The sequence below is a fragment of the Rhinolophus hipposideros genome (genome assembly GCF_964194185.1).
Source record: "Rhinolophus hipposideros genome assembly, chromosome: 6".
Classification (NCBI taxonomy): Eukaryota; Metazoa; Chordata; class Mammalia; order Chiroptera; family Rhinolophidae; genus Rhinolophus; species Rhinolophus hipposideros.
This window is the reverse complement of record NC_138052.1, coordinates 97,294,322-97,313,886: the sequence shown is the minus strand read 5'-3', so window position 1 is coordinate 97,313,886 and position 19,565 is coordinate 97,294,322. Positions and strand designations below refer to the sequence as shown.

Below are 19,565 nucleotides of genomic sequence, written 5' to 3'. Positions count from 1 at the left end.
GCATGTCCACTGTAATTGAAAAATAAAAAATTATTAAAAACAAAAGATTAAATAATAAATTTGGTTACTCCGTTCTAAGAAAAGCATATCTTTTGCCAAATTTTGTTTCTTCTCTAAAGTTACATGCACGGCAAAAAGGTAGAAGGGATTGGTAGTTAAATAGAATGTATCATTTCATCTTTTTAATTTTGATCTCCCCATTCCAATGAGCTGAAGTTTTTTACTTCTGCATTCGTGTGCTGCTGACCCGGTAACTTACGCTTTACGGAGTGCATCTTATTACAGGTCTAAATGATCTCTCAAACCAGTGGTTTTAGTCCGTCTGTATTCTCCACAGTAACAGCAAAAGGGAAAACTAGGCCAGAGAGAATTATCCTTATGCACGCCATTGGTGCCCCCTAGTGGCGTTTTACTAAACTACAAAACCGAGTTCTTGAAAGCAAACCCTCCTTCCTTTTCATACTATTTTCACTGAATCTCAGAGACCGTGTCACAGTGTTCTGTTATCCACAGTCTGTTACATGGAGAAAACAGCCTGGGTGAGTTTCTATCAAACAGCTTTTGGGAAGTAATTTATATGTTGATTACAGTATTGCATTTCACCTCCAAACCGTGAGTACTGAGACGGCTTACATTTTATTAAACGTAATTATAACTTAATGGAGCATTTTTGTTTACTACCAGGTTTTAAAATGCAAGCAACGGCTTTTAAGTATACCATTTACAGAACAAAGGTAAACATGTACTGCTAAGAGACACAGTCCTAACTTCTGGCTTCTCACTTGCTACTGATAAGACTCAGGGGACGGCCTCGCGGCCCTGCCAGCTCATCTGCACTGCGGGGCACAGCTGGCCAGGGCCTCGCGTCCTCCCCATCGGAAACTCCGCAAGTCTGTAGGTCAGGCAAGAAATGAATGTAAATGCAGAAGACACCTGGGTGTCTCATTTAATAACGGAATCTTGGTGCAGGGACGGGAGCACCTCCTAGCAGTTAGATGACACATCAGTGTTCAGAATTTCACACCTTCCAGGGTACAGACGCCTGTGCAGCAAGCAAACTCGGGACATGGTGGAAAAAAAATGAACAAATGCTCAGGATTTAATTCCTTAATTTTCACAGGAGTGATTTGTGTGAGTTTCCCAAATTGTGACATTTTAAACATTTAATAGTAAAATAAGATATTTATGACATCAAAAGTGGGGGGTGAGCTTTGAGCGTCTGGAAGACACTAGTCCTGACCAACTCCAGGATCCCCTTCTAGGACAGAACACAGCAGAGAAAAGACACACCTAAGCTGCAGCCACCACACACCTGTTCTGCGAGCAGGGAGGCACAGCCCTTCCCTGGAGCTCCCACTGGTCTGCTGGGCTTCTCGGGCCCTTCAGTGCTGCCATGACACAAAGCCAAGGGGAGGTCCAGACTCAAGGACCTGGGAGGGTCACTTCCTCTCTGTGCCCCTCAGAAGGTACCTAGATCCATGTGACACGGGCAGCATGCTGATAACACCGTTTCTTGAAGGGACTGACAAAAGCTCGAGGACAGGCCATTTTGGCACCGAGCTAACCGCCAAGGTCACAGCCACATAGGGACTGGGGACCGGCCTCTGTGCCGTCTGCCCTCTGGGGAGCTGGGGTGCTCCAGCCTCAGAGGACCTGCCTGACACACCCGACAGGGCACATCTGCAAACGTAGCAGGGGCCACCTGGTCCCCATGTCACCTTCAACATGCCAGAACTCTTCCCGCCCAAGAGGCTGACTGCTACCTCTTAACAAAACAACTGTCTGTGTAAGATGGGCTTATTTTCATAGTAAGGGACAGATCGACTGAGAATAATATTTAGCACACTAGAAGTTATGACTATTTTGTCTGTATGTGAAAAGTTTTTAAAATGAAAATGTCCAGTGCGGCCAGAGTGCAGAAAAGGGACACCTGTGGAGGAAACATGAGTCGGGACAGACTCCCTTGGAGGCCACAGGACAGCAAGGACCAAAAGTGGAAAAGCGACGCAGCTCATTGGCCCAGCAGTCAGAGTGCTACAGCGTATCCTAAAGAAATGATTAAGGATGGAGATAAGCTTCAGGTCAAGAGTCTCCCACTGATCCTAAAACAAATAAATAAATACAGGGGAAAAAACATTAAATGTCTAATCGGAAATTATATTGTACAAAACGTATCCATGTCAGCAGGCAAGATATAAAATGTTACAATGCCCGATAATCCATTTACACACACACACACCCAGGCCTCAACAGTAACAGCCACTGGGTGGAGACGCTATGGGTGGTTTTTATTTCCACATTTCACATCCTTTAAAAAAGTCACCTCTCTTTTCTTTGGCAAATCTCACAAATTCCGACTTCCTCATCAAGGCTTTTACAGTCTAGTTTTCTTTTAGACAAACACGTTTGCACTCCGCTCCTCATCGTTTACTTTAGCCTGAATCAGGGAAGAGAGAGAAGGCTGTCACTGTGTCACAGTCTTCTTCACAAAACCTCCAATGGCTCCACACTCAATACACAAACCACCTCCCGATTCTGGGGCCTGTCCTTTGGGGATGTCTACCACCTGCTCCAAGCCTGACTCCCCACATACTCGTGGAGCCAACAGCAGGCCAGGCCCACCCCGTAAATAGCAGCAACAACAAAACAGTCCCTGGGGTAAAGCTATCCTTTTCTCGTGTCAAAGATTTCAAGGCTAAAAAGTCAGCCTCCTGGAGGATACCTTTTCCTTATGTTTCATGCACTGAACATTTGGGGGCTGCTAACCTAGCAGTTAGTGGATAGTTCTTCGATGAGGGAAGGTTAAGATCTAGCCACATCCATGTTCTATAAGGGAAAAAAGTGACAAAGAACTTGGAAACATCAGCTACGGAGCCTAACGACGTCTCACAACCCAGTTAAGTAACGTTTCCGTATTCTTTTGATCAGAGGCTCTGCGGAGGGTGACAGAGGTCAAACAGTACATCGCTGCTTAATCATTTTAAAGAACGTTAGAAAGCATAGAATGCCGCGGCACTCTGAACAAAAAGAAAAGCCATTTATTTGTATGCGTTAATGATACATCAAGCTAATTCAAGCTGGCTAAGGTCATTAGGAGGAATCCTGGGGCAAAACACAGCCTCGCTGCCGCAGTGCAGGAAAGTATTAAAATAACCATTTTCTATGTCATTGATAAAAGTAATTCCGCGAGCAAAAGATAGGCGCCTCCACACAGAAATCAGAACCGAGCGCCTTCCCTCACTGCTTAATGGTCTCGTGTCGGTGGCGTGAGACTTAGTTCGGGCATTTCCAGGCAACACGAGCATTGGCGCCCACTTACCATCTCCAGTAGGAGAAGCACAGCGCGAAAGATTGCGGACTTGGGGTAAGAGACTGGCAGAGAGCAAAGCCTCCAGGAACACACTGCTCCCCAGCCTTATGAGGTGAGGCTGTTTGTTGTCCGCGCCATTTGTAATAACAGCAGTCTTGATGAAGACTAAGGTGACTTCTTCTCAGGTTAGTTTTCAAAGAACAGAAACGCCTTTCCTTGAAACCGCTCCTTCTACCGGGGGCATCACCTGGAGGCGGGGTTATCAACTCTCACACCGAGTCCACGCTCCTTAGGGCCGGCAGCTGCCGTCTGCGGAGAAGGGACCACACTGGCCATGTACCCAGTACCCCTGCAACAATTTCCGTTTCGTATGGGTGATTTTCAGCAGCTCAACTGATACTCTAAGGAGATCATCGCCTCTTTAAAAGTCTGGCCTCCATGTCCACTGAACAGCTCAAAGGACAAGAAATAAACTCTTACAGAGCGCAACTTCTTCACAAAGGTCTGCAAACAAGAAAGAAGCGGGTTTTTTACTTGTGACTAAATAATAATAATATTGAAAAACACTTGGATTCCACAATCAAATCCTCCAATCAGCGCTGGAAACGCCTGCTGTCGTCACTTCCCAGTTCCACGTCAGCTGAACACGCTGCTGATTGTTACATGTGTTCCGAAGGTCTGGCTGGGCACAGGTCAACGTGCCGGACGCTGGGCTCCCTTCGTAACACGACTGCAGCTTCTCAAGGGTAAGAATTTTTTACCTCAAACTAATTTTTCCCCTAAAAATATTAACTCAAGCTTTGTTTTTCTTTTTGGCTTTTTTTTCCTTTAACCTCTAAAAATACGGTTTCCTACACTGAAAGTCTGTCTTTTCGTTCTGGTATTAAATCATTATTTCAATTTGTGGTTTAACTTTGTTACAGGTAAAAAAGCTTCTTTGGTTAAGAAATAAGCTCAATTTGCAAAGGCACATAACAAAGGGTATTGGCATGTTTGTGTATAAAAATAATCATTATAAATCAGTTATGCACGTTCCCACCCAAACACAAACCAGGGCTACAGCACAAAGAGAAAGACCCAGCAAACTACACACCCTGCCCCCTACAGACTCAATCCAAAGCCTACATCCTGTGAACACCAGGCATGCTTCTCCAATTTAGTGAGAGACGACGCGCCATGGGCCAGTGGAGGCAACGTGCAGATGGTCATTCCAATGGGACGAGACCGTGTTAGAAGCCACCAAGCAATGACACTGTGGTTACTGATGACAGCAGGGCAGCTGCCCAACCAGGAACGAGCCGGCCGTGTGGGGCTCACCAATGAACTTGAGCATTTCTCTTCATCTCCCCACCGTAGCAGCTCCATGGAAGTGCTACTCAATCCTTACACAGGCACTGTTCTTAGAAAGCTTTAAAATACTAAACCCCATAATAAAGTGTAATTTAAGCAGCTAAACCTTTCTTGCCGCCCCGTCTTAACGCAAACTGCCCATCAGTCCTGGGGGTGCGCGCATGGACAACCTTCCCGTGCAGAGGGCAGTGGGGGGGGATGGATGCAGTGACCGTGACGGGCACCGTGACGGGATGTACAGTGAAACCAGGGGCAGAAAAGAACCCACTGGCCTGACACCAGCTGCATGATGGGACTTTGCGAAGGTGGCTCCCGGCTGTCTGTCATTCCGGCCTAGTAAAGACCTACTGTCTCCCATCGTAAGCCTTTAAACTGTGAAATAAATTAATCGTCACAAATGATTAAAAATACACAAGGCTTGACAATTAAGTTCGCAAACTCATCCTAGACAAAGTGCTGCATCCCTCATTGCTGAATGTCACTACGGTCACCCAAAAGCACTCCCCTTGGGAAGCTATGCACCGACGCCAGCGCCTAGTCCACCCTTCAAAGCAATGTTGGAACTCTTTTTCTGGAATAGCCATCAGAGCTGTTGTCGTATTACCCTTGATGTCCTGAATGTCATCAAAATGTCTTCCTTTCCATATTTCCTTTATCTTTGGGTAAAGAAAGAAGTCATTGGGGGCCAGATCGGGTGAGTAGGGAGGGTGTTCCCATAGTTATTTTACTGGCTAAAAACTCCCTCGCAGACAGTGCTGTGAGCTGGTGCGTTGTCGTGACGTAAGAGCCATGAATTGTTGGTGAAAAGCACAGGTCGTCTGACTTTTTCACGCAGCCTTTTCAGCACTGCCAAGTAGTAAACTTGGTTAACTGTTTGTCCAGTTGGTACAAATTCATAATGAATAATCCCTCTGATATTAGAAAAAAAAGGTTAGTACAACAAGTTCGCAAACTTAATTGTCAGACCTCGTGTATAACAGACACTCAATGACTCCTCAGTTCACCTTTCGACATGTATTAAATGCCAAACGCACACATATATTTGGATTGCTTTTAAATGTGAAAAATTTTATTTTTGAAGGCACACCCTTAGGGGAAAAAAATAAAAATAAATTGGCTCCAATCTAATCTCTAACATAATAACGGAAAAAAACAAGAACAAAAATAATAGGCCACCCCACGATAAAAATTAAGCTGTTCCAGGAAAGAATGAACTCGGCCAGACTGACACACCTTTAACAGCACAAACAAAAGACTGTGGCATCAGCAAGACCAAATGGTTCAAGGTGATGGCGCCCTCAGGAGAGAAAGCCCACAAGACTGCTTCACTTCACAATGCTCTAATGCACGCAGTCAGGCTGTACCGCCTGGCCTCACTGTACTGCCACCCTTGAGCTGGACACTCCTGTACCGAGGACCAAGGGGCGCAGACGTTTCACGTGCAATGGACTCTTTGTCCATCAGGATTTCCATCTGTGGAAGCAAAGGATGGAAAGCAAACTAAGGCGCCGGGCGTACTGCATGACCTTGGACAAGTCATGGGACCTCTCCCTCCCGGCTCAGCCCTTCACACGGGGTATCCCGGCCCCGGTGAGCCATCCCCAGGCAGGTGTGGGGGGGGTGTGTGACATGGAGCTTCCTAGAACTGGGGGTGCTGTCAGACAGACGCCCACCCTCCAGGACAGGACATACTCGCAGCACTGGTAACCGACAGACACAGCCTTTCAACGCCCAGCTTTCCCACCCACATGTACCTAAAACTAAATTGTTTCTGTTAGTATAAATAATGCAGCTCTATCGTAGAATGAAAGGTCTCCCATATGAAATCACGCAAGTATCCAATTATCCTCGACAAATAACACATGGCAGAAATCAGCAGAGAATGAAAGGGACAGATCTGTTATTTGTAACTTAGCTGCATCTTGGTCTTTATGGGTCTTGTACGTAGGGTTTCCTACTGTCCTATAAACAGAAGCTTAAGAAGGTAAGAGGTCAAAACTTTATTGGGGAGTCTGCCTTAATATTCGTAACAGGACACTTTAGGAATTCAACAAATGACTACGGTTTAGGATATACGTACAAGAGTATTAAATTCTGCACACAAAACAACTGACACCGCGGTGCATAAGAGAACCCATCTACAAAATGAAACTGCTTACAATTCAGATCAATCTGTATCAGCTCTTTCTACGAGAGAGAGGGACAGAGTGAAGGAGCAGACAGAGTCCAATCGGGGAAAATTAAAGCAATTGTTCTCCCTCCATGAGGTCCCACTCCTCATTCTGTGTGAAGGGAAACGACGCTTCCTTAGGTACCCAGGACCTTTACAGTCTTATCACATACAAGTCAGATACCATAGTTTAAAAAAATCATAAACTATACCCCCCCAAAATACTTAGGGGCTCCCTTGGCTCGATTCCATAAAATGTGAAAACAAAGAACTGACTCTCCCTCCTCCTCAGGCTGCATGAGCCTGTGCTCTGACACAGGTCACTGTGCTCATCATACGGCCAGCAGACGCCACTGTCACCGCAAAACAAGCCCCAGACATGGACACCGTAAGGTGAGAAGTTCAGAAGTACTTGAGAAGAGACTTGAGTTCACAACTTCCAAAGCCAACTGCAGGGGAATAAAGGAAAGTGCAAGGGCATGAAGGAAGCCAGGACGTGCAAAGAGATCAGAATAAACTGAGTCCATGGTGGTGGTGGGGGGGGGCCTGCATGCTGGACGTGCCGTCTGCCCGGCGTGCCCCGGGGGGGTGCTCAGGACCCAGGCTCCAGGGTGTCCCGACGGGGGCCCAGGGCAGCTGCGGCGCCTTTGGCCAAGTTACGGGCTTCTCTGAGCCTCGCTGTCTTTCACTCTCAAGCTGACATGTTCATTTCCTTCCCCTGGGGATTAACATGGAGTAGCCTCGCGAATGACTTCTAAGTACTGAGTATACAGTTCCCACGCGGTTAGCAACTGCTCTGACCACTAACAACGAAAGTGTGCAGGATTCGGTAACAGTCACAACTGTGTGCCGCGGGGATTATTTCCTGTGCGGAGTCTATACAATCCAAATACTTACTGGGAGCGTGCTGCTTCTAAAATAAGAAGTGAGACGGACCAAGAACCTCCCAACCCTGTGGAAACCACACGAACAGTGTAATGAGCTTCACCTGTCAATCACTGAGGCGGTAGCCTGTGAACGCCCACAGCAACGCCCACACTTCAATAGTTTATATTAACATGGTGACATTCAGAAAGGCCCCTCCCATGTGCCTGGGCCAGGGCTCCGACCTGGGGGTGGCAGGAGTGCTTCCGGCACGTGGCCATCACCTGACCACCGCCTGCCCCATTCTGGACGCTGGGCATCGTAACCATGGCATGCCTGTATGAACCAACTCGGTAAGACGAGTTCATTTAGTTATAAATGGATGAGTAACACGATAATTGCGGAGAATAGATGCCTCTGTGCCACTGAACGTGTACCTCAGGGATCAGTGAACTTTCTGTGAAGGCCAGAGAGCCACACTCTCGCCCTTGGGGCCCACAGGGTCCCTAGTGTGACGACTCAGCTCTGCGGTGAAATCCAAGAGCGGCCCAGCCTGCATGTCCTGCAGCCTGTGAGCAGCACGGCTGTGGCCAGAGAAGCCTGTCCACAGAAACAGGCGGCTGGCCAGCTCTGGCCGGTGGGCTCTAGTGTGGGGACGCTTCATCGCTCAGCCTTCGCTTTAACTTTCAGGGGCGTCGGGGCTACTCAATGGCAAACGGCGACCTTGCCCTGACAGAACTCTGAAGACGCCACATGCCTCCTGGCCTGGTTCTTCCGTCTCACTAACGTTCGTGGAGCTGTAACCACTGGATTTAAGTGGGGGTTGCCACCCACCGGTCCATGGGGTGGCCCGAGAAGGCCCACGGAGAGGTGAGGGACGGTCCTTGAAATTTAATAAAATGCTACAGTGTGGACTTCTTAACCATTTCATCAGAGAACTAATGTGGATATTTAAAAGAAAAGCTCCATCCCCCGGTTTGAGGGGTACAACAGCCCTCTGATGACTGCTCCCACTATAACAATATTAGCGAGTGTTCGCCATGGCCGGGGCGCAGCAGGTCTGCAGGACCTCGGGGCCGCCTGGCCGCCTGCTCTGCCCCATCACCCGGGTGGCACCAAGGCCAGACGTGGGCGTGTCGCTGCGGGTCTAACCCAGCAGGGGAGGGGCCTGGGGTTGACTCCCCACGATGCCCATCAGAAACGGGACCTGCTGCCCGCAGCACCTTCGTCCCAGGTCAATGCTATGAGAGTCACTTTACCCCAGACAGTGCTGACCCCGCCAGGCTAGAGACCACCTTCCCTCCCAGCTCTCCACTGCCGTCACCGCCCCTCTCCCCGACCGACATGTGGCATTACGGTTACCTGTGTGAACGTTTCATCCCCGCCCCCGCCCCCGGGGAACCTCACGCTCCTCCAGGAGAACTTCCCATGTGACGTGTGGCTGTTCCTGCAGTGGGTGTTCAATAAGGAACGAACTCACATAAAGACAAGCCCACGTGCCCGTGCCAGCTCCCAGCTGTGTGTCCCAGTGTGTGATGACTTCCCCCCGCAAACTTGAGTCTCTCTCTTCTTTCAGCTTATTCTCCTCAAAGTCTAAGGTGAACTATTTAAACCTTTTTAAAGAGATGGGCTTGAATTAGGAACGGTCACCCACAGCGTAGAAGAAATGGCGCACGTGTTTTAAATGTGACACATCGGGTGCGAAAGCAACGGTTTGAGAAACTTTTCATGCTGTACCCAGAGGTCACACGGGACCCAGAGCTGCTGCAGGAGAGCAGTGGCAGCCTGTGAACACGCTGTTCTGAGTGGCACCGAGTCACCTCTCGCACGCAGTGCTCGGCTTTGACAGCCACGCCTCGCATAAGCGACGCGCCCGCCCTGCGTGGGGCAAGGGCCCTGCAGTGGGAAAGCCGCGCCGTTCACAGCAGCGAGTATTTACCGTCCTGAAAGACCCTCTCCACATTCAGCCCGTATGTGGCACACGTCTCATAGTAGGTGCACCTCTTCAGGTCGCTGGACAGCTTCCTCGCCCTGGCGTCGTCGATGACCCGTGGGTTCGTGGAGCTGATGGCATCTGGAACAGACAAACGCAGAGGCACCACGGGGTGACCACGAGCCACGCTGATTCCTCCCCCCCCAAAGATCTCCGAGGAGCTTAAATCCTACTGGCACTGACGTAATTCTTTTGAGAACCTGGAGTTTTGAAAACACAGTCTACCCCCAAAATCATAACCTCAAATGCTGGAATGGTCTTCATTAGTAGAAATGTTTCAGAGGATCTCGTTTCTGAAATGGAATAGGACGCCCAGAAAGACCAGAGGAAGAAGTAAGAGTTAGATGTGGCCCCAGAAGAAGATATTTTAAGAAGGGAAACAAACCCCAGGGTCACTGTTTGCAGGCGACCTTGGGTGCACAAAGCACCCTACTAAGTGTATCCTACTCTGCAGCATGACTCCTCCAGGGGTGGCCATGTACCCGCTCAGTACTCGTTCACGAGCCCCCTTGGGTCTGGTCCAGGTCTAGGCACAGACACCCCAGCAAACACGACAGGTGAAAATCCGAGTTCTCATGGGGGACAGCAGGTCGGCTGAGGAGGGAGGCAGAAAATCAAGAACAGAAACGAGAGATGGCTATGAATTTAGGATGGTGATGGGAGCAGAGTCCAGCAGGGGTGCGGTGAGGAGGTCGGTGTACTCGGTGTGGTTTGCAGGGGAGCCTCGCCTGTGGGAGGTGGGGTGCTGGGGTGAGCGGCTGCGCAAGCGAGTGCCTGGTGTATTTAGGAAGGGCGAAGGGCGTGGGCAGGAGCCGGAGGTGAGCGAGCCAACCCCAGTCCTCACAGAAGCCCCCGCCTCCCACAGGAGCTGGGTACTGATGGGGGCTTTTGAGCAGCAAGGACGGGGTGTCAGGCACCAGTCATTAGTCTCAATCCATCAGCCCCTTTCAGCTGAGCCTTGATGATACCACACTCCACTCATTCCGTTACCGATGAGTTACGAGTGCCACCCTCGTGCCCGGCACACGAATGGAGAAAGGGCCAAGATGTCAACGGCCGCTGTGCTTACGTGTGAGCCAGCGGGCATTTTCAAGGACGTTTCCTAACGTGAAATCTTCTCAGGGAGTTTGAAAGCTCTTCTGCTACAGAAAACTCCCAACAGCTCTTTAAACCAAAACCCACCAGTGGGATGCCCTCTGCTCCTCTCACAGTCGCATAACATAAGTGACACCAGACAGCGGCAGCCTTTCCAGTTCTATGTCTGCACAGGAAGTGCATCTGACACCCGTTCTTTTAAAATAAAAAAGTGGTATCTTGAGGGAATCATAAATAATAAAATTTATAACTATATATTGAAATATATTTCAATAAATATAATTTAATGAAATTTTTATAATGAAATAATTTTAAATGATATATAAAAATAAATGAAAATTAGTCATTTTCTCCCCCTCTTTCTCTTTTTCTTTCCTTGATCCCTATTTTATTTTTTTCACTCTATGGAATAAGTTTGACCTGATAGCCTTAATTACTCCGAGGGAAACCAACTGATTCAGGACTAGTTCCAGGAGCTTCGCTGCCAAGGCCTACTAGTAGAGGCTTTTTTCAAAGAATGGCTCATCCTGCGTTCTTGTCTTACAGATTAATAAATATGACTTGGATTTCACCACACTGAAGGAAAAGAAGTATTTTTTTCAGGTGTAAGCATCTTTTAAGAAAATAAAGTTAGAAATCCTTAAGTTTTCAGTGCTCTTGAATAATTTGGAAAATACAGGCCACAGAGCATGAATCCAGCTTTAAAATTATCCTGCCCTGGGGCCCCCAAACATTGCACAGCCCCTCCATCCTTGGGAGGGATGCCCACGCTGTTTTCGTTCCATCTCATCTGCACCATCACTGCCAGAAACGGGCCTGGTCGACTCGAGCTCTGCATTTCAGTCTATCCTGTGTCATTTTTCATTCTATCGTAACGACACGTAACTGTTAGAGCTCGTACTTCTCCCTCAAATCCATTTACTCCACAAGCCTCAAAAACAGAACTGTTTAAGCAAATGTCTCAGTCACCTCGTTCACAAATGTCTTCTCTACTTAGGAATACTCAGAGCTCCCTGACTGTCCCCAGAGAGGGGACATGTCCTCAGAGTGTCCGCCCACTTCTGGTTGAGGTCCTACCACCCGCCGGGATCTTAAGGAATGCCGTTAATTCTTCCTCTTTTCTTATCCCTCACTTCCTACCTTGAGGTCACATACCAGCCACCTGGGCGGGAACTTCAGATTCCGGTCTGGGACCTGACTCCTCCTGGCATTCCACCAAACCCGTGCAAAAAAGAAAGCATGACAAACACGCAGGCCTCACATGGGGAGGCCTCCCGCAGCTAAGAGTGGAACCCTGCAGAAGCCTCCCCTTACCCCACCTTCCTGCCATCGGGGCGTCTAGGGCACTCTGGGAAGTCGAGGTCTGGCTAAGCACGGGGCTGCCCTCTGCTGATGCACGTCCCTACCTGGTAATGCTCCTTCCTGCCCTGTACATTCGGGGCGTGGCTGTGCTGAGTATGAAGAGCATCTCAGGACACCTCCTCCCACCGTGCTCCTTCCCGGGATGCTTCCCGGGAAATGAAAAGGGGTGGGGTCTTCCACTCGGGGCTTCCGCAAGCCTCTCTGGGGCTGTCCACAGCCCTCCTGGGCTGACATGCACACCGTCCAGTGGGAGGCGTGGGCGAGCCCTCTTTAAGCCGGGGCGGGAAACACTCAGGGCCAGGCTTCTCTGCCAGGGCCGAAGCACAGAGACCTGCTTCCAGCATCCCAAGCAGGACTCCACTAAAACTGCCCGTTTACTGAAATACAAGGAACACAGCTGCCACGTCATCGCCACTGTTAGCCCATGGACACTGAGTGCCTTGCACAGATTCTCTGTTTAACCCCGGCCAGAGCCAGGAGGCAGCAGTCAAGGTCACACAGCCAGGAGGCAGTGACGCTGGCCGGTCTGCATGGCCCCGATGCCTGGGCCTCGGACACTCCACTCCACTCCTGACTACCCAGAACCCTGGTATGCAAGATAACAAATTGCTCAAAACAACCTTCTGGCCTGACTAAAACTGACCTGCTCCTTAGCACAGTGAGTCTACAGCACAAAGGCATTCCGCGTCCCAAATACAAAGCCCTGAACTCAACTCATAAGCAGCTCATCAGGAGACGCCGACACGCGCGGCCTCTGACTTTGCTCAGAACCACCTTGGACGGGCCGGCAGGAAGGGGCACTCACTGCAGATGAATCGCTTCCTACTGAGGAAGCTCTAAGCAGGTCTGCTCCGGGGGAGCGACCCGCTCGAAAACATTACTTTCAAGACCCCAGCTCAAACATGCCCATTCTATGCATTAGAACAAGACCTAGCACTTTCTACTGGTGTGCCCTTGTTTCTGGAAACCACCAGAGGGTGCTCTAGGCACAAAGAATCTCTTCTATTTGGTTTTAGGGCTACGTGTCCCTCTGGAGATCACTGGCCATTCCATGTGTGCTAAAAACACGGGAGGTGGGAGAGGGGGTGGCTGTGTGTGGCTGTGTGTGGCTGTGTGTGTGTGTGTGTGTGTGTGTATATGTGTGTGTGTGTGTGTGTGTGTGTGTGTGTCATGCTCTCCATGAAAACCCAACTCTAACATTTCACATCTAGCACAATGAGAAAATGTGTTTAGTTTATGCCATGCAGCTTTGTTCCTCCCAACACTCATACCCACTCCATGAACTGGGCTTCCCAGGGTTTCCTCCCTGCCCGAGCTGTGTTCTACCAGGCGTTGTACATACAGTACATACAGCTGACTGTTCCTGGCTGTTCAACACAGCTAATTCCTCATTTAGAAAAGTCTTAGCCAGGCATGGAAGGGCACACGATGTGCTAATTCTAAAAGAATTAACAAAAAACAGCAGATGAACAACAACAAAATAGTATAATCCAATTTTTCTTGACATGATTATTTTTCAAGTTACCTATATCTCTGACAAAGCAGTTTGAAGGTTAACCTTCACCTGATTTTTAAAATGTTCTATGTGACACTTAGTTAGACCCCAGTGGAAGACATCAGTGGGTCTGTGAACAAGAACAAGGGTACTAAGTGATGACACTTTGCTAAGAGACCAAGTTTTAAGTGACCAAGAAAAATAAGAAATGTGCTCATAGGGTATGATTCTACACTCTTGGAGGGACCTGCTAGATTAAACATAAGACATAGGTCATAAGACATTAACAAACACAGCAGAATAAAGCAAAACTGCTACATGTCAGAAATCAGTATTGTTTTAAAGGTGCAATGAAAGTTAAACAACCTTTTAGATACTTATAAATTGTTTTACATAACAGAGAAATTAAGATGTCCTATATAGAAAATAGATGTTATATTTTCTAAAGCACTTAGGGTGCACGTGTGTGTGTGTGAGAGAGAGAGGGAGAGAGAGAGGTTTTAAGGTGGCTGACAAGTGATTTCTCCGTAGCATCAACTCAGGAAATGCGGCAATTTCAATTTTCACAGATTTTCACTGTAAAAAGTGAGCCTTCAGTAGGAAATGATTTCTTCTGTCAACCACTTTCAAATTCCTCCCCACCGAAAACAGGGGCCACGAATGTGCTCAGGGCTGCACCGCTGGAGCCCTTGACAGTCCGCAGGCAGACACCACTCACCCTGGGTGCCCACGAGAACCAGAGGAATCTCGCTCGTGTTCCGGTAGTTGGCCATCCGACTGTAGTAGTGGTAGACGGTCTGGAAACTAATCTCGTCCTCCAAGCTGAAGACAAATATGACAGCGTCCACCCACATGGCAAACTGGGGAGACAAGCAGGGCAGAGAGAGGAGGGAAGCGGGTGAGGAGACCCACGGGGAGAAGGGCTGCGGCATCTTCACGAGCACAGGCCGCGCGCTGGCCGACGCCCTTCAGTCAGGCAAGTGACGGCTGACGTCTGTCGTCACACGGTGCTGGTGCTGAGGCATCGCTAACATCCTCCCCATCCCGAGCACAACTCAGCTGGACTGGGACCACCCCCACTTCCCACCGGGCCACTGCTGTCTCCAGAGGACGCTCACTGTCCACACTTCCCCATGGGAGCCAAGTGCAGTCCTGCCAACAGGAGGTACAGGGCCAGTCTGGAGACTGAGGGAGCCTGAAGCTTTCTGCTTCACACTACACTCCCCTGCACAGCCTCCCAGGAAGGCTTGCCGGAGCCTCTGAGATCGGGGCTCCTCCCCTGGGCTCCCACAGCCAGCTCAGAAGTCCTTCTGTCCCCCAACCCCCGACGGCCGAGTCCCCTGTCAGAAGAGGTGTTTGCAAAGATCAGCTGCCACTGAATTCCTACAGTGCCCCGCGAGGGTATCATCACTTAGTTAGCGGAATTAACAAAATTAGCAAAAATTAGGGGGAAACATTAAAACCTCACATCGGCCTGACTCTTGCCATTTCATTCTTGTTTCACCTACATCCAGTTGAACCTACACCAAATCCACTTTCTGGCAGATAACCCCATGCAGTCAGGCATTATTATCTCATGTAACACTCAGAACCATCTAGGGAGCGGAGGGTCCCTGGAGCTCACCTGCTCCCCAGGGTCACACGAATTCCAACAGTAGAATCAAGGCTGGGTCATTCTGGCACCAAACACGCTTCTCTTTCCAAATGAAGATGAATGATTCAACAATAATAGTAATAATAATAATAATACCCTGTTTGCTGTCTCTAAAAGAGGCAGCAGCTCCTAGATAACAAGGCCTCAGCTCTGATATATCTGGGGAAATTTTGGGTGGGGTAAGCTGACTTCCACAGATATGAAGAGTGTATTCAGTTACATGTGAAAATCTGATATGATAAAATGCAAATAAACCCAAAGTTCAAATGTTAAATATAAAATAAAGTGAGAACAAGAACTGAGGGTAAAAGAACCCTGAGACGGGACAGGGAAAACCTGATGTCCCTCCAGAGAGCCCAGGGACCCAGGCCAACAGAGGCATCTTTCCTTCTCTACCATGAGGTATGTTTTCCCTTTCTCTTCCAAGAAGTGGGGAGAAGTCAGCTTCCTCAGCGGGTGAGCCCCTCAAGAACGCCTGGCCCCCAGGACCAACCCTTATCGCCCTACACTGAAGCTGACGACCGTCCGAACCTCCTGCAGAGGAAATGTAAACCATGCCTCATTCTCCCAAGGGTGCACCCTGTCTGCCCAGCACCTAGCAGGGGCGGGGGGCGGTGCGTTCCATAAAATACCCCCACCCCAATGGCTTCCCCACCAATTGCCCTCCACCAAAAACATCCTGTTAATTAGCAGAATTTTCGCAGTACCCTAAAATGACACTAGTGGCCACACAAAGTCTTGTGATTTCATCCATGAAGCTATTATCTTTGAGTAGACTACATGAAATGATCTGAAATAATGAGAACAGAGATCGTGCTCACACACGTCTAGGAAAGGTAACTTGAAAACTGTTTTTCTTTGAAAAAAAAAAAATCACTCTGCCTGATTTTGTATAAAACCCTGTCCACCATTTTGAAAGGCTCCATCTTGGTACCCTCCAAAGTAGGAATCTTCAGGGTAAGGTCTAGGCTAAAGGCTTCTGAAGGAAGTGTGGCCTGAATGAAGGACTGGTCCTCAAAGAAATGGGGTGAACACTTTCTCATGGCCAGAGGCCCAGACGGACACCTTCTGGGGTCCTGGCTCTACCTGCCCCCAGTGTTGGTGTCATCGGCAGGCAGACCACCTGGGTTTGTGCCCCATCACCTCGTGCAACCTTGGGTGAGACCTTAGGGCATCTGAGAGGAATGCTGGAAGGACCCTCCCCCGGGGGCATCTGGAGAATTATGCAAACGAGCTGACTCACGGAGGGTGGGCACTCACCCCGTGTTACTAGATTCAGCTCACAATTAGGTGTTTAGCTAATAAAGTATGTGAGTAAAATACTAAACAGGAGAGTAAGTAAATCACACTCATGGTTTTTTATTTCCAGATCGTGTATCTTTCAAGGAACTTTCAAAGAAATCACACTATGTATGCTGCCTACTGGTTTTCAGGGGGGACGGACTTGAGTCGAGAACCCCGGTGAGCAGCATGGTGGTGTGGCGTGAGGGTGGTGGGGAAGACTACAGAAATTTCCAGATGTCGATTCCACTGAGTTGACAAACTGGTGCAGATTCTACTTTCCCTTCCTTCTTAAAAACATGGAAAGTGAAAAGTCCCACAGCCCGTACTTCCTCTGGGATTTGGTCAGAAGGAGCAACACATTTAGTATCTTAGAGATGAGAAAAGCCTCAACCACAGAAAACGCTGTCATGGGGCTCCTCTATCACCTTTTCTTGAGCCTACTTGACAGACTTCTAAAGCCACATCGAACTTGAGGAATCAGAAAGAACCCTAACCAGGAAAGAAGGTGAAAGGCTCCTCGTTGTTGGCATGTAATACTCACCTGTGCCTCTGGGGGACCCCCTTCATCTCTAATCAGCAGCAGGTAACTTTGTCCGTCAACAACAATCTCTTTCTTGAATCTGCCACCTGCCACACACACAAAAAATCTCGTTACACAAGAAAGACAGAGTGTGAGGAGGGCAGACAGACGTGGGCTTCGCTTGTGGAAAAATACACCCTAAGCTGTCGCCCTGGAGGCAGCTCTGAGCATTTAGGAGCAGGTTTCGGATCTGCCTCCAGCAACCACTGGATTTGAAAAGAACTACTGAACTCAGACTTAAGTATGTATCTTTAAGAACCCATGCTCATTTCTAGAATACACAGCCTCCCATGCAATGCCAGGACGACTTATGGCTGAGAAGGTGGAATTTTAATGTCGGCTTTGTGCATCAATTGAGGAATTCTCACTCACTGGGAACACTGATCCACAGAGTTCAGAAACAGAGAACACGGAAATTGTCATTCTCTAGTTCAGTTTGCAAAAGTGAAACGAATTTCTCAGGCCTGCCGGTGCCTAGTCTGCAGCACGCAGACAAATTCAAGGGTCGAGGACCTGTATCCTCCTCAAGAGAAACCCAGTTCTTGGTGGGAACACAGAACATCATGGGGATGGTGTTTCCGCAGTCACAGTTCACAGGTGAGGGAAGGATGCGGAACTACTACACACGGTTAGACAAACTACTGGATGGCGTCTCCGCGCACGAGAGACAGAGCAGTGCAGCTGGCTGAGAGGCGTTAGAACCATGTTCGGTTAGTGAGAAGCCACCAGGGACCCCTGCTGGACAGAGGGCCGGGAGTGCCACCGGAGGGGGCCAGGGCTGTCCTTGGACATCTGGGCCCCTCGCACGCTGGGGAGGGGGGGAAGGGGCACGCGACCGCCCTGTGCATGCCGCCCGCCTCTCCCGGATGCGGGACAGATGGCCACTCTGGGCTCCTGTGTGTCTCCAAAGACAAACCACCGTCCAATCGTCTGGGCTCTGAGTCCACTCCAGGTAACGCGCACTGGGCTTCTGAATTCCGTTTCTGAGCGAGGAACGCATCAGTACCTGCCCTCATTTTCAGCTCCTTGGCACAGACGCCTTCCAGAAACGCCATCTAAACCTCAATTAAGCGGACGGTGGAGAACCACGCTGGCGGAGCTCCCCACCGGCTCAGAGCCTGCGTGTCAGCACTCTGCCACCCGGAGCCACATCTGGTTCCCACCTGTGGCCTCCCTGCCGCTAGGGACCTTCCATCCCAAAGTCGGGGGTCTGGGTCATTCCAGCACCGGTGAGGTAGAAACTGGGGTCCCACCCCAACCCTGAGCAGTGTCCGAGGCCTGAAGATGGGGTGCGGCTGTGTGAGGCCGGAGTGGGCAGTGGGGAAGTGACCTGAGTGCACACACACCCACTCCCACTCTCACGCTTCTTCCTGGGCATGATGTGACACGTAAAATGCACCTGCTTTATTGGGTACTGTCTGCTCAATAATAAAAACCGAAGAAAACTTTCTAACATTGAAACAAAACAAACTCGCATTTCGATCCCCTTCGCCAACACCAAAAAAAGGGCACAGCCTGCAGAGAAGGTCAGAAGAAAACACATCCATCCAACGGGAACCTCACAGACTGCCTGCCCACCGAATTCAGACAACACCTGCCACTTCCAGCCACGGAAAATGCCTTTTGGTCCCCAAATCGCTGGCTCCTCGTAGGTAAGAGGCGATAACACCCCTTCTGGTGGGGCTGTGGTAACTGCGAGCGAGGAAACAGCCAGCGCACAACAGAAGCCCTCACCCGCCCCCCGGTGACCCAGCCCCACTAGGACGCTGGGCCAGCTCCATGCAGACCCTGGTGCTGCCCTGACCAGCCCTGCCAAGACCTGATTCTTGGGCGTCTGGCCTCCAGGACTAAGAGACAATACATGTCTATGGTTTGAGCCACCAGTCTGTGGTGTTTGCAGCCCTGGAAATTAACACAACCTCTGATTACAAGTTCCTGTTCTTGCTCGGTACATTCACCTAGAGTGTGTGCGCTCGCTCCTCTCCCTCCCTCCTCCACCTCTTGCCCTCCCTCTGCGTTTAGCTTACCTCCAAAACAACGTTCTCAAATCGCCTTTCCCTCTCCGTCCCTGCTGTCATTATTCACTGAGTTTGTCATTATTAAGTTTCCTGCCACCCCTGCGTCCAGCCCCAGCCCCACCTTCCTCCAAGGCACCCCACAACTAGAGGGATCCTGCCACCATGCTGGTATGATACACACTCTTCTTGAGCCAACACTCCCCTCTCACTCCCCAGCCCCTGCTCAGCCCTATGACACCAGCGGCTTCCCAAACACACTCATGGGACATGTCAGGCCCCGAGTGCACACGGAGGCCCTTGCTAGGTGGACTCAGACTGAACCTCCACGAGGGTCCACCCGGGCACACTGCTCACACGCGTGTGACTGCTCACTAGTCTGGGTGGTCTCCT

The 19,565-nt window shown here is 49.7% G+C and overlaps 1 protein-coding gene across 6 annotated transcripts in view; it reads right to left on the bottom strand.

Moving 5' to 3' along the window:
- Nucleotides 1-19,565, bottom strand: part of AGAP1 (ArfGAP with GTPase domain, ankyrin repeat and PH domain 1) — a 521,440-nt gene that overhangs the window by 299,187 nt on the left and 202,688 nt on the right. For all 6 annotated transcript variants that reach the window (XM_081051870.1, XM_081051871.1, XM_081051872.1 and 3 more), the window contains 3 exons: nt 17,119-17,204; nt 14,358-14,499; nt 9,634-9,768 (listed from right to left, as the gene is read on the bottom strand). In XM_081051870.1, coding sequence (XP_080907996.1) covers nt 9,634-9,768; nt 14,358-14,499; nt 17,119-17,204 — 363 coding nt within the window. The remainder of the gene's footprint in view (nt 1-9,633; nt 9,769-14,357; nt 14,500-17,118; nt 17,205-19,565) is intronic.